The sequence below is a fragment of the Paramormyrops kingsleyae genome, chromosome 16, assembly GCF_048594095.1.
Source record: "Paramormyrops kingsleyae isolate MSU_618 chromosome 16, PKINGS_0.4, whole genome shotgun sequence".
Taxonomy (NCBI): domain Eukaryota; kingdom Metazoa; phylum Chordata; class Actinopteri; order Osteoglossiformes; family Mormyridae; genus Paramormyrops; species Paramormyrops kingsleyae.
Genome location: NC_132812.1, coordinates 23,844,852 through 23,869,904, shown reverse-complemented (window position 1 = coordinate 23,869,904; position 25,053 = coordinate 23,844,852). Strand labels below are relative to the sequence as shown.

Below are 25,053 nucleotides of genomic sequence, written 5' to 3'. Positions count from 1 at the left end.
AACTGTACTGAGGGGAGGGGTGTAACCTTCCCTCCCGAAGATGTTTACAGTTTAGTTGTTAAATCAAGTTTATTTTATTGTCGTAAGCTGTTTCACTTTTTTTTTTTTTTTCTTTTCCTCGCACTAATGCAATTGTAAAACCACATGCATCGGGACATGGCGCCACCAAATTACTAAATGACAACTCATTGGTATTTTTATTTTTAGATTTTGGTTTTTATTCTTCCGGGCTAAAATGCTTTAGTTTTACAAGGTAGTGAAGTTTAGCTATCACCAAAAATGGTCCGCAGTTCATGGACTCGGCAGCGCGCAACAATTTCAATTGTTAGGCGCGTGGAAGCCTGTTGGGTGGGGCCGTTTTTATGTCTCCTAATCTGCGCCACCGCACTAAAACATGAGATGGTTTATGAAAACAGCCAAGGACAAATAACACTATGGGAGTTTTTGTCCCCTTCTTACTCGTTGCATTTCGTAAGATCGTTTGTGAAACATTACCAAGGCATTATCACATACAAGTCAAAAGATTATCACTCGGCTTTGATTTAAAACGGTGTTGTAGCTCCTGATCAACAGCAGGTGTCGCACTTTTTAAGTTTTCACTCCAGCACAGTTCGTTCCTTTATACTGCAATCTATTTTCAAATATGCTCGGGAGATACTCGAGGTTCCGAGAGTTCATTGTGGATATCAGGATATTCCCCATCTTATATTCCACCCTGCTAAAATATAATTACTATAGATTGGTAATGTGCATGACAATATAGTTAGATATTTCATTTTTAGAAGGTCTGTATATCAACCCTTTTGTGAGATGGTGTTTACAATTCAAAACTCGCAGAAACAGAACTTAATTGACAAAATTAAACTTTTAATTAAAAAGTGATACTTTTGTTAATATTCTTTCTCTTCTGTGCGGCACATCACAATGGGAAGATGTCCATAACACAAATGAAAAATTAAGTTTACAAGCGACGAAACAAAGAATATAGAGGTTTTACGATTTCGCTCTATTTAGACGGCAAATATCCCTCGGCACCAGAACGTTATTATTGAAAACATACAGGTAATGTCTACCGCGTTCTGATGCTAAGCAGATCGTGGCGAAACAAGACCACATATACTTGACAATATTTGATTTTTAAATTTTCAATCATTTTTTCTCATCTATTTAATTTTCCACTTTTACATTTAACGTAATGCTGACTTGATAAATTATGTGGCATTATTTTAGGTTCATTTTTTAATTAAAAAATATTATGTACAAATTACATTGTATCTTACTTATATAATGTCCCGTGACCATATGACCAGCTCTTCATGTCTTAATGCAAATTAATTGTGGTTCAATATTTGAAAATTGTTACTTGAATACAAGGTTCTCCTTGAACAAACACGTTTTGTTCAAAATGTGAGCGAGCGGTGAGATTTTAAAAGTGGAAACTGATATGCAGTGTGACGACTGTATTCTGAACATGGCGTTGTTGCAACTGTGCGTTTGTTGTTGATTTGTGTAAGGAGCAAGGGCAGGTCTAAGTAAGGGTCCATGAAGCAGTGTTTCATACCTATTTTAGATTTCATATGGTATTGTGTTTTATGTTTTTATGTCCGCTGAAAACGTAGACAATAACACGTTTGTCAGCGGTGCAGGGTTTTCAAAACATGTATTAACCTATCTACGTACGCAATAGTAAATTTGGGCTCTCGACGAGAAATTGTTTAGCTTTTCTACGTACAAGGTCGCAGCTACACTTTAACAATTTACATAATTCAATTAATTCAGTTTATCCCGAAATCTCCCCGAGAAATTAAATGCCTTCAGTCTGTAAAGTTTAGACATTCCATCGGTAAGTGTAGATCGGACTAGAATAACAAGGTCTGTCATATGAACTGTAATGTGGCGGCAAATTAAACCTGGTTTCACTACCATGTTTAAAACAGGGCTTCGTAAAACCCCGTCACGCCGACGATCGCTTCCTGTAATGGTTGCGTCGAGGGCAACGCTGTTAAGTTGATACCATGTCCGACGGCTGCTTAGTGCCTAACAAAGGAATTCGCAGTGTAGGCCCACGACGCGTGTTTTTGTATTACGCTGGTGGTTTTGCGGAACATGATATTCAGCTGCATCATACTTCTTCCTTGAGAAATAAACGTGAGCGCGAACTGTTTACTTTAAGCGCTGCTTGAAATTAAATCTTTATATTTATCGTGCAGGTAGACGAACAACTGCTGGCAAATCGCTTACGCAATAACTTCGATTAAGGGCAGTATTGTGTGCCTGGGTGTAACCCCTCTATAATATTTATATGTAGGATTTTCTTAGAATAATGCAACGTTTATAACCTAAACAATTGATGTTACGTGCCATTTGCTGCGCCGTCGACGTTAAAAGCTTACTTTTTTGTTTTATAAGAAAATAAATCCCATATATACCTAAATGCGGTCTGTAATTTCGAAAATTTAATTTAGAGCAAATAAATGAAGGACAAATGTTGGGGTTAGGCAGTTCCCATGTTTACCATGATCAGATCCTTGTCCATTTTGTTACACACTCTAAATGGACTCTTCGCAAGCGTTGAAGTTCCTCCTGCCGCTTGCCAGGTCTACTGCCATGTGTGGGGGCGTGTTCCCGCCCCCCTTTCGGGTAAATTCGGCCGTATTCGGCTTCTGGGAGTGGATGTCCGAAGACTCAGTCATACGGGAAATCCAACCTCTTTACCCTTCAATCAATCCAGCCTTCCAAACTACTGAGAAAGCGAGATAGACGCAGCGATAACAAACGAGAGGCCATCGCCGGTGTAGCGCGACCCCGGTGCGCGTTTGTCGTTTTTGGGTCCCGCTGTATCAATTACTGAAATGAAACGCCTGCGCTTTCTTAGACGAGTACGAGATTCAGGTTGTCATTCACGAGTACCTGCAATCGTTGAGTAAAATAAATTTTGGATTAAAGGCTATAATTCCACGCCCCCCACCCAACCCCCCTCCCTCAACAAATGACCTGCTTCTATGTAGGCAATATTGAAAGCACGTCTTTCGTGGGAGGGGAGAGAGGTGTCATTATGGTTTGTTTTCATTTACTAAATATTATGACCACCGTGCGCTTTAACGCAGCTTACCAATAACACAACACTACTGGTACTATTTAAGGGGGCTGAATGAACGACCTCGCTGACTCCGACAACCCCCCCTCTCTTTGATTAATTTACCCGGAGGGTGATCTTGGTGCCACTTGGCACCTACACGCCAGTTCGTTCGGAGCACAGATGCTGTCGTGCACAGCACATCCAGGCTACAAACAAAATTTCTGATATTTTAAAGGCAGATTTTATTTAGAGGCGGTGCTTGCTGGCTTCAGGGTAGCGTCGTAACGACACTTTTTTTCTACCCCAGTCAAAAGTGTTTGACCAGGAGCAGAGTTGGAACCGGGGGTGGACTGGACTTGGGGGGTGATAACTGCTTTTTGCAGGGTTTTTCCTCTTTTATTTTTTTCTTTTATTTTGTATTTTTTTTTCTATTTCGTCCTCTAGATTTTTCTTCCCGTCTTATTTCATATCGGGATTCCCTTTTGGATCATGAACAAACTATACATCGGGAATCTGAGCCCTTCGGTCACCGTTGAGGACTTGAAGCAGCTCTTTGGTGAAAGAAAGCTTCCCTTAGCCGACCAGGTTCTGCTAAAATCCGGCTATGCCTTCGTTGATTTCCCCGACCAAAACTGGGCCATTAAAGCCATCGAGACTTTGTCAGGTAAGTGTACTGTACACTTCAGAGATCACTCAGTCTTGGTACGTAGCACATGGTATCAAAAGATGAAATCATCAAAACATTTCTTTGAAAAGGAAATTCAAGTAACAGTGTGGAGATCTTCGCAGGATTTCGCTTGGGACGCCGAGCGCGCAGTGTTACATCAGTGCCCGAGTTGAGATAGTAACTCCCATACGGTCATCTAAAATGGAGCAAATTAAAGATCACATCCACTCACCAGAATACTCTTCGGTAATACAACGGACAAGAAGAGCGCATGCAATGCATTTAACGGTCAAAACCCGGAGGTATAATGCTATTTGTATCTGCTGAAAGGTCTACTTCGCAATCACCCGTAGACATTTATGGGATGGTCTGATGCCCGGGTAGACATAATTATTTTTCAGTTATTTTTTGTTTTGATTTTATTGAAAAGAGCCGACGAAAGTAACCGTAAAGAATGTGTCAAATCCATGTTCCTAAGATGCCCGGGTAGGTTTTTACGAGGTGTCCTGAGGGTAGGTGATGGGGGTCCGGAGGAAAGTGCTGATAAACAGGTAGCAGGGGGAACGAGGTGATACTCCAGTTCCGAGCTGCACCAGGCCACTTCAACTCAATCGCAGCGTAAAGGCAAAATGCAGTGTAGCCTCTCGCACGCTGTTCAATTAAAGCTCAGCCTTATCAACAGGCGGGGAAGCCGTACCTCCGAGATAAATAAAAGCATATCCTTTTTAGGAAGTCTTACCTTAGGTCTTCCTCACAATATTTAGTGTTAAAATAATACTGTCCCCTCAGCTCGCTAAGTGGTTTGTGGGAGTGGAGAGCATGGCTGCCTCTTCATCATTGTGAGTTTTTAAATATGAGCTCATCAAGCTCTTTTGGCGCCGATTTTCTAAAGTGTAATTAATAAAAGAAATAACATAAACGTGTCCATTAATTGAGGGCAATCCATTGTTCTTCCATGGCCATTAAAAACCCGGAAACTCGTTTATGGTTATTTTTAAATTTTAAAATGTTCCAGAAAATCTCTTTAAATTGTCCAGTGTTCTTAAACAGATTGATTAAAACGTGTCAATAGAAATGTAAATAATAATATTAAAATATCTTACGGGCACATCGTTTTATAGCGTTCCCACGCTGAGTTGTAATATTGATATTCTTGGCTAGGTAATCACATATTTATTTTTCCTCTTCACAGGAAAAGTTGAATTACACGGCAAGGTGATTGAGGTAGACTACTCTGTTCCGAAAAAACAAAGGTAATTCTGTATTTCGTTTTAAAATATCTATATCATGTCACTCTACGTATGCCCCAAAACTCAATGGCGATGGAAGACGGGGGGCACGCTGTTGTGATGGGCACGTTTTTGTGGTTTTGTGAATAATGCTATCATTTTAAAACAGCAACGTGTGGTGTACAAAGCCCACGGTTTTCTCACCTTTATTTATCTACAATGTCGAAAATTGTCGCTATTAAAACAGACTTGACTGTTTTTAACGTTCTACATGTTTATGTACATTTATGCTATGGTAAACAATTACATTTTAGAATGAGTCCAAACTAAAACAAATACTTCCTGCTTTAACGTCTCGTGCATATTTACATAATTGTTACTGTTATTTTACTAATAGAGAATATGTTTTGGAATACAAAGGGAGTGTGACTCGTTTGTTCTAAGTTACTTCCTTATTTTTTTGTCCGTTTGTGGTGTAAGAAACTCATTAATATGTCTCTTTAATTTGGGAGATCTAAAGATTACTCATGACGAATGCATCTACAATAATAAAGCACACTGTAAAGTGCTTGACTTAGTTTAACGTGCAGGCTATATTGGTATACGTATAGAAATTTGATTCCGCTACAATCACCATGACCTTCCTTTATAAACTGTTTGTACCCTCTATTTCCCATATTATTATTTTTAGATAGCTTTTCCAACGATTGTAGGCCCTTTGCGTGAGAAGGCCTAATTTATAGTTCTGCATTAACTAGGTTAACAGACAAGAAAATGCATTAACCGTTAGAATGGCTCGCGGAACGCAAATACGTGTGTGCCTGAATGATTAGGAGTTACAATGTAAGAAATGTAAAGGATTGAAATACGAGATGTTTACCATATTAGTAGCTTTGCTGATAAAGGATTATGGGATTGCACTGCAGAATAGGCGTTGTTCGAGCTGTCTGTTGACGGTAAAATAGTAGATGGTTGAAAATATGTAAGTGTTTAAATACGATTTTAATTCCCACCGTGAACATCCACATTGTTTCCAAGTATAAGCATTGCAGTTGTTTTGTCCATTACAAAAAGGCGGGCACGCGGGGAAGAAGGATATCCGCTTTAAGCTTAAGGCTGCGTGACCCCGCAGTGAAAATGCGGGGCCTGCGAGCACGTGACCGCCGCTATATAGTCTACATGTGTTTCAGCCACGTTCGAGTAGTACGAGGGGAGGGTCGGCGGTGCGGGGGCTCCACGTCGCCCAATTCCGTCAACTAGCCACGCTTCCGCAATCTATAATGTCACATAAAGAAATACCGAGCGTTTAATGGGAACGCTGAGAGAGCGCTGCAAAACTAGGCCTCATCCACACGACCCTTTAAAATGAAACCGAATGGCGGAATACTTCACAGGAAAGCATTCTGCATTAATGCGAAACGAGCAGCCAACAAAGATATTCGGGATATTGCTATTATAAAAGATTCGATTCCCGATTAACAGTGATTGTCTGATTGTATATATTCGGTGTGTGTATCGTAATGCTTTTTGAAATGGGCAGAGCCCAGATTTCAAATAAAGCATGGCAGCCGTAGTAGTACAGTCGCCCCCTGACATGGAGACGGACCTCCGCAGTAAGCATGCAGAACGTGTGCGTGGGGCTCTCTCATTGGTGATGCGTGGTCCATACAGCTTAAGGAGGTGGTCTACATTACGTTTGGAACAAGGAAGCTGTCGTATGTACATTCACTGGCGTGCATGGAATTCCGTTTCATACACCTCCCAAAAAAATTCAAGTTACAATGGCAACGGGCGCGAAAGAGCAAACGAGTCTTCTGGCAATTGGCAATTTTGATGATTGACAAAAAAAGAATTCCAGAAAGTTAACTAACTGAATAAAATTGCTCCCCTTGATTACACATTTTTTTTTGTCGAGCAAAAGCAGCATATAACGAATTCCTTTAGAAATATTTTAAATTCAGCGTCACGACGTTTAAAGAGTGGACGCGTGTTAAATTTCCAAATTTACTGTTAGGTTAAAAAAAAACATGGGCAATTATTAATTAGCAGGACACTGCGTCATGATCGTGGCAGTAATGATCAGTGAACGTTTTTGTGATGGCAGTTAGGTAGTAATTTAGATATTTTAAGGTATACTTAAACATTTATCTATGTTTTATAAAATACTGTGTAATATAAAATATTTAATATAATTATATGAAATTAATTTCTGTATTTCTATATAGAGGTATGCAGGTGTCAGTTGTGTGCAGTTCATTGACATTTATTTGTGTACCTTGATTAGGTAAAACTGCTTGTGTAATTTGTGCTGTTTATTACAAAATGTGGTTCTTTTTCCATTCTTCTCTCGCAGTAACTTTCCTGAAAAGACGTTTGCATTGTCCTGAACTGTTTGCAGTAAATTTACATATAGTTAAACATGTTTTAAACCAGTCATCTGTAATCCATTTAAGTTCAGGGTATGAAGCTTTTAAAGGACAGTTATAAAGTGTCTGCAAATTCACAGGTATTCAGTTAAATTGTGCAGATGTGGTCCCCTGGTTATAGAATTGGTTATTTACTTTTCATAATGAAATTGGGAGTGTTTCTTTTGAATGCTGAGGTGTTTTACACAAATTATATTGTTTGATTAAACATAATTTATACATTTAATCCAGGTATTCTGAAATGTTTGGGTGTCCACATTTATTAATGTGCCTTTTAATGCACTTGCATCTTAAGACACTTCAGTGGAAGATGTAGAAAATAATTCACTTTTTGTTTATATATATATTTGATTTTATGGATTCTTAGTATATTTTTTGAGTTGGAGGAATTATTGAAGTGTTTGTTTGCTACCTTTTAGGAAGATTCCATAATGTTCCACCCTGAAAGTAAAATATTTTCCCCTATTTAGAAACATATTAGAGTTTTAGCTTCTTGTGAACAAAATGTTCTTAGAATCAGCCGAGAAACACCACTAATTCAGCAATCCAGGTTATTTCTGTTATGTGTTCCTCTAGTGAAGATATTTCAGATTTTAGTATGGCAGTGGCCAGGTTGCACATATGGAACAATATGAAATTTTAAATAAATTGCATAATGTTAGCTGCATTGTTGTAAATGAGTTTTAAAATATTGTATAAAAATATTACTACTAAAAATAAGGTAAATTGTTTGAAGAAGGAAGATACGATGGAATACTGTAATGTTGCCATAATTTTTTAGTAATTATTGCTCTTCTTGAAGTGACTGTGTGTGACACTGTAATCATGACAGTTGTGTTTGCTTTGCATGATTTAAGAAGGCAAAATAACATGTATGTTGTCTTGTGGTAATTAGGTAGATTTTAATAACACACCTTTCATATAAATTAGCAAGGTGACCTACCCAATATACCTTGTGTGCCTTGAGGTGCTATTTGCACACACATGAAGGATTAAGTTTAATAAAAGTTTGGAAACATGACGCAGAACGTAGACATAGGTGCAGTTTATAGCTTTGAAAAAGTTGTACTGCATATGTACTTAATGTGTGATGTCCCTTTAAAGTACTTAAAAAATGTTTTATAAAGTGTTTAGTCTTATTCTGACCAAAAGATGTTTTGTTATTAAAACTGCAGCCATGATGCACTTTGGTTTTAATGTTTTGCTGCTCTAGTTAGGAAAACAACCTCCTCTGATTTATTTGGATGTGTAGCCTACTGCTCAACTTGGATTGTTTGAGGAGATGGTTGGGGCGGGGGGGGGGGGGGGGGGGGGTTGCAGATAAGCAGAACTGTGTTGTGGTCCCGTGTCTTTGTGATGCTCTCCTGAGTGTTTACAACAGGGGGGTCTGAGTCAAAAAATAATGACTAGCTAGATTTAGCGCTGAATGAAGTACTTTCAAGACCGGAGTAAAGACTAGAATAGAAAAGGCTAATGGAGTGAAGTATCTCGAGGGTGGTGGTTGGTTTGGTGGAGGTACAAGATTCATCCAGGATTAAGCATCATGAAAACGTCAGAAATGCTCGGCTTTCCCCTGCTTTTACATCTCTGTGTGTTTAATTGTAGTTTTCATTGTTACTTTTTCACCATGTTTTGTGTATGACTGTGACAGGAGTCTAACAGGAGTGAAATCATGTAAAATTGCCCATTAGGGTTTTTGGAAAAGGAGATGTTTTCTGTTGCATAGTGCTTTGCATGTCAGAAAAGTATCTGGAAATGCAAAATTAATTTGTTAAACAAGAGAGATTTCTGTAAAAGCTGGTGAATTAGCCTTAAAAGGTCCTAAGGAAGGTTCTTTAGTTTATTTTTAACTCCTGTGATAGTTTCGTCATGACATGCCTGTTAATTGTGAGCTTATTACTGGGTCTGATGTGGTTTATTTTTACAATTTTCTCAGATAAAAATTGTTGCATATTATCATTTTGTGGTTGTTTTTATATTCTGAGACTGTTAATAGTGACATTTGGTGAAAGAGCTGACACTGGATTAGTGGGGGGGGGGGAAAAACACTAAAGCTGCCAGCAGTGGTGGGGCACACCATTTCAGCCCCCCCCCCATTTTCATTGTCTGAGATTTTTATTTATTTTCACATTTTTTTTAGTAGCACAATTTTTAATTTTATAAAGCAGTGTCATTTTCGATTTCTTTGACCATAAAAAAATTAAAAAAACTGTGTACAAACAAATTTATTTACTTTTCCAGAATGTTGGAGTATTAAAATATGAATAGATGTGTGTAGTAAAATTGTAGTGGACTGGTTCATACAGTGTCGCTTTTTTGTTTATTAGTACATTAGTTTATTATTTTGTTTAATAGCATGCTTGAATAATTACTATTAAAAGTTTACAAAATAAACCTACAAGATCGTATGTATGGAAAGTTCGTGTTTAAATATGACTTGTGACATTTTAAATATTTATAATTACTTTTTACCTTTAATCATTTACTTGAAACAAGTGATCATTTACAAACATCTGCTATTACAAAAAATAAATGCTTTGTGAAACTTTAGATCATTAGTATGCTGCAAATAATGTTCTGAACAATGAATGTATGTGAATATTTAGTTTAAAATATTATTTTGCAGGAGAAATGCGAAATAGATAGTGGTTTTTTGCTCTGAACTAGTGTAATAAGTTCTGATAAGAGTTTACCATGTGTCACTCCTCAGTCACCACATTTGAGTTTGGTTTTTATAGATTTGTGATTAAATTACATAATTTAATTGCTGTCAGCTTAAATGCAGGTTTAAAGAGAAACAAATGTTATGATCCTAATTGTAGATTAAATCTCTTAAATTGATTTATTTCTCTCTTTGTTTTGAAACCCTTCACTCGTACAGTTATTCTGTGGAAATGTTATTTGTGGCGTGGAAACGCTTCCATTGGTGTTTCTGAAAACTTAAATGGAGCCGTTTCATCAAAGGTAGATTCTGAAGGCAAAAGATTGATCATCAGTGCCATTTTTTTGAAAATATATGAAACATCAGTCTGTTATTTGATTAACAGTTGAATTAAACTAACATTTTCCATCTCAGAAATACCTGCTAGTGTCCATAATGCTATTTGCATTTCTGGAATTTAGCTTAACAAATTTTTCTGCTTCCAGAAAGACTTACTTTTGGGGTGATTAAACCAGAGGAGATTCATCAGATGAAGTTTGCTGAGTCGCTGTTGTGATGTTTCTTTGTGGCACCACTTGTTTGATTTTTTTTTTATTCTCTTGTCGAGATGTAAAATCCATATTCTTTTGCTTGAAGCTTGGTTTTTGTCAGTTTCCTAAGCCATAATTGATTTCTTTTAAATGCGGATACCCTAATGATTTGTCAGACGTTGATTTAATGTTTGCATTTTCTTCAAGTGAGCTTTCCTTTTTATCATTTTAAATTTGAAGCCATGGGGATTCAGTCCTTGTTAGTGTCAGGTATTTAGTTTTTTAATATTTGACGAGGATTTAAGAATATCCTGTATTTGATTAGGAAAAGGAGGTGGGAAATGCAGGCATTGTGAGGGACACGGAGACTGGCGGAGGTGTTCTGTGTTTGGGAAGGAGACCTCAAGGTGATTGGAACAATGAAAGTGAAAACTTTGACTTTAGGAAATGGGGAATCTTCTTCCGTTCCCTCCCCCTTTCCCAGAATGCAGCTGGGTGGAGGGGGGAGCAGAATACCAGACGATCTCTGTTTGAGTCGTGTTGATGGCGGGGGGGGGTCCTTATCCGATCGTGGACACTCATATAGACCTGTGCAGCATAGCATCCATCAATGCCGGTCTGTAGCAGTAACGCCGTAAGACACTAGTCTGAATGCAGCGTCCTACTGCTGTTCCTGACACAGCCGGGGCCCCTGAGCAGTAACTGCATGTAGTTTCATTTTTGAATGATTTGTACCCGGGCCCTTGCCGGCATGGGCGCTGTGAGCCTTGCCGCGGCCTCTGGCGCGGCACGGCACGGCTGACGGTGGATGTTGGACATGGAGCTCGGTTCTGCTGGAGTTGCGATGGCTTGGCGGCCAGGAAGTGATCTGCAGAGCTGCAGGGTCTCTGTCCTCCAGCAGGAGGCGAGTCGGCACGGCGAACGTGGGGGTCCCTTTAAATCGGAGCCCGCTCAGAGTCTGGTGGGCCTATCTGAGTTAGCTTTAATGATTATTCTAGTTTTTGCTCATTAACTGTCCTTTTAAAAAACAGTCCTATGACATGAGCTTTTTTTAAATTATTATTTTTTTTTTTACACTGGAGCTTGATCACAGATGAGCTGTCTGTTCCATGGCAGAAGGATCCCATCAGGTTCTGGGCCTCTTGTTCCCCCCCCCCCCCGGTGAGCGCAGTGTGACCCGCCTGCTCTCCGACATCCACGTGGAGTCCCAGTCTGCCGTGACCCCCCCCCCCCATGCTGATCGAGCTCTGAGGCCGAAGCCGCGGGTCTTTAAAGTTGGCCCAGGCTGTCGATTTTGATCTTTTCTGTTCTACGTGGCATTGAGACGTCAGGATGATGTCAGAGCTACACCGAGCTGCGTCGTGGTGACGGAAGTGACACCGCCGCACTCGGAATGCGAGCCGCTCCCCTCACGTCAGGCGTGCAGCTTGGGTAAACGGCGACTGCACGCGCCTAGAAATGCAAGGCATGTAAGAGATTCAGGAGCCGTTCCGGGAGGATTCCAATGGCCTGTGCCCCCCCGGCCCCCCCACCGCCGTGGGCGACAAATCGAGGCTCTCCCCAGTGCTGCCTTATGGGGCGGACGTTCTTGTGTGGATGCTAAAGCTTGCTGGTTGATCGCTGACCAGTAAGGAGAGCTCTGGCAACAGGGCAGACCGGCCGTCATCACCTGCCATGTGTGGGGCACGATCTGCGATTGTTGAAATTCCTAAACGAATACTAGCTGCATTTAACAGTGACGTGGCGCGTGAATGGCTGACCTTCCGAACACCAAAACCCCAAGCTTTTTAAGAAAATGTTTATTTCGCCGTGTCCCTTTGTCTAGTTAACATGACAAAGGACATGTCCGTATTGCTGCTGTTAGGAGGATTGGCTTGGCTCGGCTATTCTGCCTTTATTTTAGCTTGTGAAGCCAGTAGCCTTTATATTAGTATAGATATTGTAGTGGAGTTACTGTGTGTCCCTGGTGTGGGGGGGCGGACCCCCTGAAGGACCGCAGGGGCCTGTATGGACCACAGCTCTGCAGGTTACTGTATCAGCGGTCTGCTGCTCCCTCACTCTGGCCACACTTCTCTATATTTGTGTGTGAGTGAGGCTGTTCTTTGCTGTATGTCAGTATTCACCTGTGGGGGGGGGCCCAGCAGGGGGCCCCCTCCTGCCATAAAGACGAGAGGCATGTTGCCTCTTGACCTGAAGGACCCTGGGTTTGAGTTGCATGGGAGGGATGTGTGTGGTTTTTGCCGCACGCTGCTTGATGCATGAAACCTGTCTTCCTGGTTCTTGCCGCCGTTGGGCCCGGTTCCGTTTAACAGGGCCGTTCTGTGGCGCGGGTGTACGTGGTCGCCGTGGAGATTAACGGCGAGGGTGGTGTAATCCGGCGACCTGGAGTCTATGGCTGTTAGGTGCCTTAGTTTGGTTTTGTTGGCGACGGTGAGCTGGCTTGAGGGGTGGGGCTGTTGAGGGGGGCGGGGGTATCGAACCACTGCTTTGGGACACTCCAAGGCATGAGCCCACAGTGAGGGTGTCCCTGCTCAAAGCCCACCTGAAATCCACGCTCCGATCTGCTGGAAGGGTAAATCCCGCCCTCTCAGACGTCCTGAGGACGAATCCTTCTCACCTTCTCATCCCCTCCTGTTTGTTTCTCAGGTAATAAGGCGGTAAAGCAGATTTTCCTTTGTTTGTACATGTTGCCTCCCATCAGATTGTTTCGGGCCATGACATTGTGTAACTTAATTTTTTATTTTCTTTGCGTGTGTCTGTACAAAACAGTGTTTTTGTTTGCGTCGGTGAGTCAGGTGCAGCGTGTTTGTCCTGTTAAATACTTTTCCTAGCTGTTGACTTTAGGAAGTGACGTGATCTTTTGGGCGTGCGGGATGTGGGATCGTTCGGTCTTTCAGAGCAGGGTCGTCCGTTCCATCGTGGTGGCGGTTCAGCGCAGCAGCCCTGCGCCGGGGCTCGCCGTGGTCACATCCCCACCCCGTGCCGGCGTGAGGAGCTGGAGGCGGGGTGTCCTGGGGCCACACGTGCATAACGTTAGAAGTATGCGAGGGACGCACGGGCCAGCGGCTCCGGGCGTCTGGCTCACCCATGTGTCTGCTGTTTGGTTGCTAGGTGGCTGCAGTGCATCCGCACACCGACGCATGTGTTTGTGCTTGTTTGCGTGTGTCGTAATTACATCTCAGACATTGCTGCGGAAACCGGGTACAAGTGGGTGTTCCTGTCATCGCTGGGGGGCTTGGCGGTACTGCTTCTTCCATGGTCATATATGCCCCCCCCCCCCAAGAGCACTCCAGAGCGTGAGGAATCTGTCACCCTTCCAGGTCAATCCCAGTTTCGCTTTCCCTGCAACCTGCCTGTCGTTTATAGGGTACGTGTGAGATGTGTAACCCCTAGCAGTACCATCTCCAGGACAGACCCCCACCCCCCTCCCCCCCCCCGGGGCTAACATGCCTGAGCTCCATTAGATTCAGACACGTCCCTGGATCTGATTCCTGCTGGGCTGCCGAAAGAGCCCCCCCCCCACCCTTCCGCTACCCGGTGACCAGGTAGAGAGGCTTTTCATCGCTCTCCATCGCTCAAGTTAGGGATTTGACCGGTTGCTGTGGCAACCCCACCGAAGCCTTTGGGTGGAGCGGGGGGGGGGGAGTGAATAGTGCGGGAACATCATGTGCTCCCGGTGAAACGGGGAGCCGTAGACGCCGGGGAGCTAGGCCCCGTCACAGAGGGGAGTGAGCCTGGGGGGTCAGACCTGTGCTGACACTCAAACCATTATTTTTAAGGCAAAGAATAAAAAAGCAGCATGTTTGCATGATGCTTGGGCCTCAGCGCCTCGTACAGCTGCCTCTGAAAGAGCCGAAAAACGTCCGAATCGTAACGCTGCACGAGGTTAGGGTGTGAACGGCGTCAGCGTCACAGAACCGGTGTTTCAGGCTTAATGGCCGTCGGTGACACTGCCGTGACGAGTCGCCACATGCCACAGGCAGTGGGAGGGGCCACACGGGCACGGCGGGATTCCCATGTGAAGACGGAGGGGGGGGGGCACAGAGTTTCACTTCCCTTTTGACTCGTGTTGTTGACTGAGTCCCCCCTCCCCCGTGTTCAGCGTCGAGCGAGATCCTCTGCTGCTTACTCCGTCTCCCCGGCTCTCATTATCATTAGGCCGTGTTGACATTCACTGTGTCACGCTCGCACGCCGCGCCTCGTGCCCGTGACACTTATCAAAGGCGTGAATATTTCACGAGGAGTGGCCGTTCTCCGCCACGCTGTCACAGCTAAGGGCTGCCTGTGGTTTCCCGTCGCCGTGATGCTGCAGGATAAGCAGCGGCGATGCCAGTCACTGCTCGTCGCTGGTCTACTCTTCGTCGGCCGAACTGTCCACTCATGCTGTCAGCGGTCTCGCTTTTTAAAAGCGGTGGTCTTTGTTTGGCTTTTGTCCTTCTTTGTGTATCGCTGTCTTCATTAAACGATTGTGTCTTTATTTAGTGCAGGAATAAAAGACGCGTAGTGTGAATGTGTCGACAGCATAAATGCATGGGTAGCATAGTGAATTTCAGGTGTGGCTGCTCCCATCTTCTTCCAGGTTCTGCTCAGGTCCAGTGTGGTTCAATTTGGTTCTGTACCTTGAAGCCCAGAGGTGCCTCTCCAGCACACCCCCACACACTGCAACAAGCTCAGCGGTGCGATGTTCCATTTCCATGCAGATGGATATGTTTGCCGCAGTGGGTCTTGGGCTTGCAGTTTCTGACACTCACATGGGAGTAGAGGGGCTGCCTTGTTTTGGCTGGAGAACTTGTGGCTTTTAATACCAATGAGTAAATCTGAAGTATTCCCAGAAGCGTGAGGGAGCCTACATCTATGACAAAAATGTACCCCCCTAAAGTAATTTTCAGTGGTTTGTTCCAAGCCTTTGGTGAATTTGCTGGATTGCTGCTACAGTCTGTAAGGTACAGCAGAGTAAGTGAAAGTGTTCAACAGAAAAATTCTAATTTTTTGTATGTTTGAAACAAAAATCCTCATTTTGTGTGTTGGAAACAGAAAAATACTGATTTTGTCCGTTTGAGGGACTTGGGGGTGTATTCTCTTTAAGTAAATGGATGCGATTTGATTCATGAGTAGGGTTGACGCTCCTTCCATAATGACGGCTCTGTTTCTGGGAGAGAGCGGCCTGAATGCAGAGATGCCGGTGTCATCTATGCAGCCTCGTGTCTCCGAAGTCACTAACTGGGGAAAATAAAGCTTTAGTGACGGGCTGAGGGAGGGATCCACTCTAATTAATCCTATTTGTGTCTTACATGGGTTGGGGGAGGTCACCTGCAGCCTGCATTTGGAGGGCGGGGACACTGCAAGCTGTGCGGCCTCCGGCAGGAAGTCCGTTCATCCTCCAGTGCCTTCCCCCCTGCTCCCATTGCTCACAAACATTGGTTCCCACCCGCCAATTGTTCATTGTTGGGGCTGAAAAGCGAGGGCGCTGGAGCCGATCTCCGGGCGCGTCTTTCACACGGCTAGGCCCCCTGCCCTCCCCCCCCCCCATGCAGGCCTCACTGCTCACGTTATGAGGGCCGGCCAATCGGTGCCTTCAGAAAACGATGGGCTTCAGCTAAACATCTCCTTTCTTCAACGCAACCTGCCCAGCCCGGAAAGCGGGGAAAATAAAAAGATAAAATGGCAGGAGGCGATGCGGGGAGGTGGGGGCCACTCCCATTAATTGCGGACCCACAGATCTGATTGGGGAACACTGGCCCAATTGTATTGCTGATCACAGTCCGCTAATTTCTGTGATAACTCAGATTTGGGCCAGTAAGATTATAACTGTTTAATGAAGACGACAGATTAGGGGTAAATTATGGCATTTTGGTGAAATATGAAACGTAACATGGTATGAAGTAGCAGGAGCTGCAAACACTGTCTGTTTTCACCAAGGCTGGTGGCGACACAAGGGCTGGGCAGCGTGCAAATGCTGACACACACGTCAGACGTCCGCTGTGTCGTCACTGAGTCACTCTGTGTGTGGCGCGAGGGGGGGTTCATTCATAGCCATTTTAGGCATTTAGAAATGTGTGGAAGGTGGAAGTCACCCCCCTCCCCCCGCCCCTACACACAAACGCCTCACAAACCCAAAAAGAGGAAACCCGGCTGACGAGTATGTGCCGCGATAGCATCGCCCTGACCCGCCTGTTTTTTTTCTTTCATTTTTTTAAATTTCCCTTTAAGTCACGTGTCTTACAGTAAGGCGGCATAGGAGATGTGCAGGCAGAATGCAGCCGTTTATGTTTCCTTTGCGTTTCACTGTGGTTCTGACTGTTTCTTGTTTATGTTGACGGTTATTTGTTTGTGAGGTGCCCTCGTGTCGGCATATGCTGACTCGTGAGGTTAATCTGTCGGGGGCCCCTAAGCAGCAAACCGCTCTTCTTCATGCCGGACCTATGTGATTAAGCGCCGTTTTCGGGTAATAGAGGTTGCCATGGTGCCCCGTGGACCTGGGGGGAGGATTGTCGGGTTTGCAAGCCAGGGTTCTGTCTGTGAGCCCTGTGTTCGCTGCCTCGGGCTTCCCTGCGTTTACTCCTTGCGCTCTGACCTCTGCGTGGTCCCTGCATACCTGTCCGCCTTGGTGAGCCTCTGCGTGGTCCCTGCATACCCGTCCGCCTTGGTGAGCCTCTGCGTGGTCCCTGCATACCCGTCCGCCTTGGTGAGCCTCTGCGTGGTCCCTGCATACCCGTCCGCCTTGGTGAGCCTCTCGCCCGGTCCTGAGACGCACTGGTGCTTCAGGAGTGTTGCTAGGATACCTGTTATTCCATTTTTTTGTTTTGTTTTTCTTTCTTTTTAATGTTGAAGTCCCGCAGACACCAAGGACGGGAGGGTCTTTCGGATGGTTGTGGGGGAGGGAGGGCCTTCTGGTTGATGGGTGGGAGGGAGGGTCTTTTGGGTGACTGGGGTAGGGCCTATTAGGTGATTGGAGGGAGGTTGTTTTGGGGGAGGGCCAATTAGGTGTTGGCGGGAGGTCTTTTTGGGTGATGGACAGGTGGGAAGGCCTTTTGAATGAGTGGGGATTGGGGCGATGGCCTTTTGACCTCTGCAACTGTTACATTCTTCTCACAGGTCTGTAAGAGACTTACACTGGAAGTGTCTGCAGCCAGAAGAATTAAAAGCAAGTCTCTTTATTCACAAAAAAATGCTATGTTTTTACAGCATAGAAGAACAGGTATTTGTACAGGCGTGTCGTGTGAACAGGCATCTGGCCGCATCGCTACAGTGACAGAGCGTGCCTGGTTACCACAGTGGAACGCAGTGCTGCAAATGGCCGTTGGCGGTGTCATGTGACGTGGCGGGCTGGCTCAGCCTCCGCCCCTCTCTCCCACTCCTTTCCGCATCTTAAATATTTGATGGCGGCCGTGCGGCGCCCTGGCTGGGGGTGGGGCAGCTGTGGAGTTGGCTGGGGGAGCCTCTGCCGGGTGGCTGGGGCCCTGCCTTTCTGGAAGAGCCTTGAGTTGTCACAGGAGCGTAGAGGACTGACGGCGGTGCTGGTGACATCAGCGGGATGTCAGAACTGGAATGACGGGAAGCACAGTGAGCCCGGCCTGCTCTGGGGCACGGGGTGCCTCTCACGGCATAGCAGGGCAGGGCCACGGCTCCGGGTGGATGGCTGGGGGGGGGAGATTAGCTGTCTGTATCTGAACGATCTTGAGGCATCGGGTGTTCACTAGGGTTTGGCACGGTAGCTGTGCACCATGGGTGGCGTTTTGCCACCCCCCCCCCCCCCACACACACAACAAACACACCTGCAGCGCACAGCTGGCGGCAGCGTCGCTGTCGGGGGGGGGGGCACGCTCAGCCAAAGGACACCAGTGCCAGTCCTGTGCCAAGCAGTGGCGCTGCCAAGGTCTGGCCACGGCGCCAGCATGGGATCCCGTGCCACTCTGCTGCCTCATGACTCTCTCATTCCCTCTCTTCTGACTCCCCTTCTCTTCCCTCCTCTCCTTCTCCGTTCTGTCTATCTTGGGCTTTCCTGTTCTATGGTGTCCAATCCGTCACACTATTTTGGAGATCCTCAGCCCTGTGCCCCCCCCCCCCCCACATCTGTGTGCATATATGTGAGTATGCGTGTCACCCGTCACCGTGTCCATCAGTGGCGCCCCCTGTAGTCACTCGACACTGAGACTAGTGTTATGGGTCGCCAGTTGGAGGTTAGGCCCTGCCGCCCTGCCTGCGATGCAGTGTGGGGGCGGGGGGGGGCGGGGCAATGAAACTGGACACCTCAACGGCGCGCTCACTCACTGTCATGCTCTGTGACACATGTGCGCTGCTGACAGAATGCCTGGACCCCTTTGCACATTCGTTAGATGTGTAAAGCCTCATTCCCCCCCCCCCCCCCCATCAGTGTGTGGTCAGTGCCACTGATGTGTCCACGGCTGGAATGTCCCGTGACCCTCGCAGGCGAGGTTTTCCGGACGCGCCGTGAGGCTCCGTGTGCTGCCTCTCTCGGTGAATCGTCACCACTCGGCTTGCGGCTTTTGTTCTGAGGAGACGGGACTCAAGGCCCCTGGAAACAAAGGCGGCGTCTCCCACTCGCACCTGGGGTCGGGGCCGCGGCTCAGTCACGCTATCGCGCCACTCTCGGCCTGCTGGCTCATTATTACTGTTGCCACGGTTGCTATCGTGTAAGTAGACGTGGTAGTGGTGCAGAGGTTACTGTGTGGGAGGTACTGAGCCAGGGAGTGTTTTCAGGCCTCTCTGTCTCCCCGATTGGCCGAATTTTTTATTTTTTTGTGACGTGGAAATAATGCTTTGGTTGCAGACGGCGGACCTGTCAGTGTTAGCCAGTGGGTGGGTGGGCCATTGCTCTTCCATGTGCTGCCACATGGGGGCGCCCCAGTCCCCTCTGTCCCATTGCGACCCTCTGTGTTTATCTCGTGTGTGTGCTGCCATGCCCTTTACCGCACGTCCCACACTGAGCACGCTCAGGAAGGGGGTGTCTCGCCTGGTTGCTGTGTGCGTGTGCTTGCGGAGGCCTGGGTGTCTTCCTTGGAGCCCAAGGCACGGCTTCCCTTCCAGCTGCGGGGGGAGGGATTTACGCCGTCGGGCCGAGGACAAAGTCCTGCTAGAGATAAAGCCGCCTCAGCTGCATGGGCGTCACGTGGACAAAGGGATGCTGGGATTTTTGGGGGCGGGGCTCTCTTATTGGCCTAATCTTCTCAGTAAAGTGATTAGCCCCTTTCGGGTCGTGTTGCTGAATACTGGACTTTTTGTACACAAATTGAGGTGGGTGGGGGTGTATGGGTGACCCTGCTCCCCCTACCCCGCCTGCTGTCGGCACGGCGGTAAGCTAAGAATCCCCCTGCCCCTGCTAGCCCCCCTGTCATGTGCTTATATCATCATATCCATTCATATCCAGCCCCGGCGGGTCCACGAGGGCGTCATGAGCATGCGTGCGGCACCAGATTAGCAGCACACTTGTGCCTTTCCGTTGCACTCGCATGTAGTCCTGAGCTAAGGGGCTTGGAAACACACTTAAAGGCGTAGGAGCTTTTGCCCAGAAGCTGGATAAGGTCGTGTCACTGCGGCCTGCCGCCCTTTCCTGGGGGGTCCAGAGCCCTGCGTTCCTGTCGGGGCTGCGGGGGGGTGAGGGGCCGTTGTTAGCAGGGTGCCTGCGCCTCAACATCACCCTGAATTGGTGACGCAGTTAGCATTTCACATCTATGATAAGGTTTCGGTTCCTGTTCTGTTTTTTATTTTTTTTTACCAGTTCAGAAAGCTCGTCATGTCTTTCCAAAGAACTCTCTGCAGAGGAGGTTCAATGGTGGACAGTGATGGGTCTGAACCCCGTGGGGGGGGGGCGGTCTTTCTCACCTGTCAGTCAGGTTTAGCTCTCTTCCATTGGCTGCTTCTTTGCTTCCTTTAAGTCATTCCAGTGAGTGAGTACAGTTAATACCTGTCGAGTATCTGATGTCTCCAATTGTCTTTGCGGTTGCTGGTTGTGTGTCAGCTGGAGTAGATGGTTCCAGTCCACATCCTCACTCCTGACCATTTCAGCCTGTCTGCCTTACTGTTGCTAATCATGCCTTAATGCAGCAGTAATTAAGCTTTTACTGAGTCTCCTATTATTCTTATTATTAACAGATTTATTTTCTTGATTGTCTAATTACAGAATACACAGGTCAATTTACTAGACAGTACAAAGCTTGTTTTGTCTCACATTGGGCTTCATATAATAATAGCTAAAACAGCTGTTTATTTCCCCTCTGTGTTCATCGACATGAGATTATGTTTTGTGCCTATAACGCACAACTTTAGTTCTTTCCCATTGGCTGCGACACAGCTGGGCTGTGATTGGCTGGGTCAGCTGAGGGGAGGAGCAGTGCCAGTGCAGTGCTGGTGTTTGAGCACTGCCAGCGCAGTGCCGCTCTCAGGCGGCGGCTCAGACTCTGGCGCTCGGCGCGGGTTCCCCATTCGGGGTTTAGCGGCTAGTGGGTGGTCGCCCGCTTGTTAGGGGACGGTCCCAGCGTCCGCGTGCTCCCCGAAGTCCCTCCCGCTTGGTTTTTTGCCGAGGTGAATCGACGGCTGGGGCTTTTCGGCTGGCTGCCTCGCCCTGTGTTGTGCGCTACCTCCGCCGGTGGCTGGCTTGTGCCTCGTTCGAGGGGAGCTGCTCTACCTGGCCGGAGAGTGTGTGACACGCGGGTCGGCCTCCACCTCCACCTCCTCATCCCGTGCCACGGGGAGGGGGGGGGGTGTCCCCGCGTCACTCTCGCAGCCCAGCTGGGGATTCCAGTAGCGGGAGATTGTTTGGGTTTTTATGTGGAACCTTCTCTGGCCCCCACCTCCTGACCTGGACAAGCGGGGGACGGTTCATTCATACTTTTTATTAAGGAAGGATTGGCGGGGGCTGCTGATGTCAGTCTTGCAGGCAGCGGTCGTCTATCGGATTTTCTGTTTGTATACGAGTGTACTCCCTTGACCCTGTTATATGGTATGAAACACACGTCAGTGCTGTGTTGCATGTCGCTTTGTTTTTCTTCTGTCCCCCCCCCCCACCCAAAAAGGGTGTCCCCATCTACACAAGGGATTCCCCCAGAGCTGGGCTGCTGCTTCCCCGTGGAGGGTGCTGTGTGTGGCATGTTTGGGTTTTGCGATCGCTGCGGTTTGAGCCGGGTCCCTAGGGCGGGTCTGCGCTGATCGGTACGCACCCTGCCCCGCCCTTTAGCCGGGTCAGGAGCGAGCCAGGAAAATCCCCTTTTTTTATTGTGACAGAGCTCGCGTCCTGACTGCGCGCTATAAATCCACAGCGCCTCCAGGTGACAGCAAACTGTACTGCAGCCTCACGCTCCTGACTGTTCAGCCCCTCGCCTCTCTCGCCCCTTCTCTGGAACACTGCTGCTGCCTTTGAAATTCCCCCCTACCCGAGCGGAGATGGGGAGGCCAGGCGCTGAGGGCAGCCTCGATACACCTTACAGAAGGGGGGCTTACTTTTGGGTGGGGACCCCCTGCAGTCTGACACGCTTCCCATGGAAGAAAGACCTCCAGGAGTGAAGCATGACCCACAGAAATGGCAGCTCGGAGCTGGCAGTGGTTAGTGAAGTCAGCGCAGGGAGATGCTGAGATGAGGCCGGTGCCTCACAGGCGGTCTCCGCAGGACATTGGTTTAGCTGATAAATAGGTAACGCTTAAACCTCCCCCCCGAGGACCTGAATACAAGTTGCGGCACGATCTCTGGATGCGTACTCCCTCGTCCGAGGCACAGGCACCATTTTGTAGCTTTTAATTGTGCCCGGTTTAAATAAATAAATCTCAGCAGGCCGGGAAGGCTCTCATTCAGAATTAATGGGATGTGCATCATGGGCGGGACTCTTAGCCAATGAGGTGCCTGATTCTCCCCGCTAGTTAAATTCATATGGTTACACTGAGGGAGATGAGCACTCCTGGCCAAAAGGGGGAGCAGTGGTGTGAGGTGTGTGTGTGTATGAGAGAGACCCGCATGGGTATTTGGAGAGCTGGAGATCTTGAAAATCCATCCATCTTCTGCTTATCCTGGATGGTATCCCCTTGACGGGTCGAGTCTCGCATGTGGGCACGACGTGTCCTTCCCAGTCGGCACCCGGCGCGGCTCCCTGTGTGCTGTGTGGGGCTCTCTCTCTCCTGGAGATCTCATGGGGCTTAAGGGCTTAGCGAGGATCAGGGTAAATTCAGATTACCGATGCCCCTGGCATCTCCACCCTCGAGCATAGCGCGCCCTGCCAGTTCGGACCGGCCCTGACTGACTCGGCGCGGGTGATGGCACGAGCGTCGCTGCCAGTCACGCTTCCTACTGGTCGGTCTCCATTCTCGCCATCATAGAGTCAGGTGGCATATTGCTGTGTTTCACATCCCTGCTTTTCTCTATCCTTGTGCCTGTCCCTGTGTCCTTTTACGTCACGAATGTGGGAATGAGCTTCGCTGACACCGTCACCTCTCCAGTTGTCCCCGTGTTTTTGTCTTCCTGCCATTGTAACTACAGCGGGTTTTACCCCGCGTTTCATTTGTCACATGCAAAGCTTAGGTGTCCTTTTTTTATGGCCCTTCGGTACTTAAAGAAATTCTGCAGCCCAGCATTAGTAAAGAAGTTCTACTACCTATATGCATTACAGATTGCAGGATCCTCTGTTGAAGGTTAGCTGAGCGGTGTCCTTGTGTCCTGTTTGGGGGTAGATGGGTAGGTTCTGGCCCCGCTGCCGCCTCGGTCCCCGCTGCCGCCTCGGTCCCCGCTGCCGCCTCGGTCCCCGCTGCCGCCTCGGCCCCCGCTGCCGCCTCGGCCCCCCGCCTTTTGTGAAACGGGCAGAGGCCGGTGGAGCCGTTTGTACAAAGGCTCAGGGAGGTGCCCTAGTTGAATTTCAATTTCTATTGGGGTCTTCTCAGGTGCTAAAGTATCCTTTTTTGGCACTGATACTCCCTACACATGTGCTTTTTTTGCAGACACCCCCTGTGTGTCTCTGCACACACCCCTGAAATGGATCCTCCCTTTTATTCCCCTGGAGGGGTTGATGGACTCACTCTATAGCTTAGATGTATTGCTGGTTCGGCCCAAAACTGAGGCCCGATCGATTCGATGTGGCCGAGCCGGTGTTACCTGTACAGCAATCCCAGACGGTTGGGGTTAGTATTGTCACTCTTGTGTGAATCCATAGATGCTTCTAGAAAACATGTGTCATGGCTGCAGTATGAGAATGTCAACATGCCGAAGGGTGTCGCTAATCCTGGGCGGGCGGGTTTGGTCCCAGATTACCTGTCACTGACAGAATCGTTGCTTGTGGCTTGGCGTTCAACCACTCGAAGAACCGGGTTTCTCTCAAGACTCAGTCAGACAAAACGGGACGCAGGCAGGGCCCTGATTGCTGCGATCTTTTTTGCGTTTAAAGTGTCAGGTTCAGCGCTTTGTAACGAATCAGGCCTTCAGCTCAGCAGGCCTCTGCTGCGCGGGATGTGGGAGGCTCTTCCAGAGGCCTACTGCTTCGTACTGCTTTGTCTGATTGGCTTTTAATTGCACCTCCAGGCTCCGGTGCCAGATTCGAATCGGTCAAAAATTTTCGGATTTTATCCTGCGCTGCCCCCGGAGCTTAACGCATCCCGCCAGCACGAGTCTCCCCGCTGTACGGTGCGTCTGTCTTCCCAAAGGCCCCTCAGATGGCCTTCCAGGTGATGTCACTGTGGAATCTCGTGGTGTGCTGCTGTGTTGGTGAAAATGAGGCAGGATAGTTTGTAAGTGTGTAACACTGGTTATGCAGACACACACACACACAAACACAGAACCAGCTTGATTTTTTACACACTTCCGACACACATTGATGGAGTCTGAGTGCGTCTGTGTGCTTCTGGTATCATACGCTGGTCCAGGGCCGTAAGACCCAAGCCAAGGTCACCTGGCCACTGAGACTCACACCCTAGTCCTACTGGTGCTAATGACCATAGTGGTCAACACACAAAGAGCTTAAGGGGTCGTTGTCGAAAACGAGCGGCCTGAATATTGCTTATTTATTCCCGGATGCCGTCCGACCCGTCTGATGTCCGCTGGGGTGGGGGCCGGCGACCTCGCCCAACGCAGCTACGCCAAAATGCCCAGTGTGACAGTGAGCATAGAGCATGCAGTGATCTGATTTGGTAGTCCGACGCCGATTACAGTTACTCACTTAGCGCACTATACTGAGTCTGTGTGCAGGGAGGGAGGTCAGGCCTTACAGAATGAAGCATGACATGACGTTTTTTAGCGTGATAGGAGAGTGGAGGCTCTTGCTGAATTTTAGGGAAAACATTGCGTATGAATGGCCCGTAGGAAGCAGGGTGGGGGAGGCGGAATGCCCCAGGGTGACTGGTGGGGGGGGATTACAGGCTTTGTCCTTAAGGGTGGTGGAACTAGGGAAATAATGGAGGCAATGTCACATCGTTTGAGGGATTGAGGGTTTGGGTTATTCAAATAAGGGTGTTACCATACAGTGTTTG

General features: G+C 47.4%; 1 protein-coding gene across 1 annotated transcript in view; it reads left to right on the top strand.

Moving 5' to 3' along the window:
- The first annotated feature begins 3,062 nt into the window (after positions 1-3,062).
- The window catches only part of igf2bp2a (insulin-like growth factor 2 mRNA binding protein 2a), a 32,664-nt gene continuing 10,673 nt past the window's right edge, over positions 3,063-25,053 (top strand). Inside the window, 2 exon segments of the mRNA XM_023840130.2 lie at positions 3,063-3,743; positions 4,939-4,999. Of these exon segments, the coding sequence (XP_023695898.2) occupies positions 3,569-3,743; positions 4,939-4,999 (236 nt within the window). The 5' untranslated portion in view covers positions 3,063-3,568.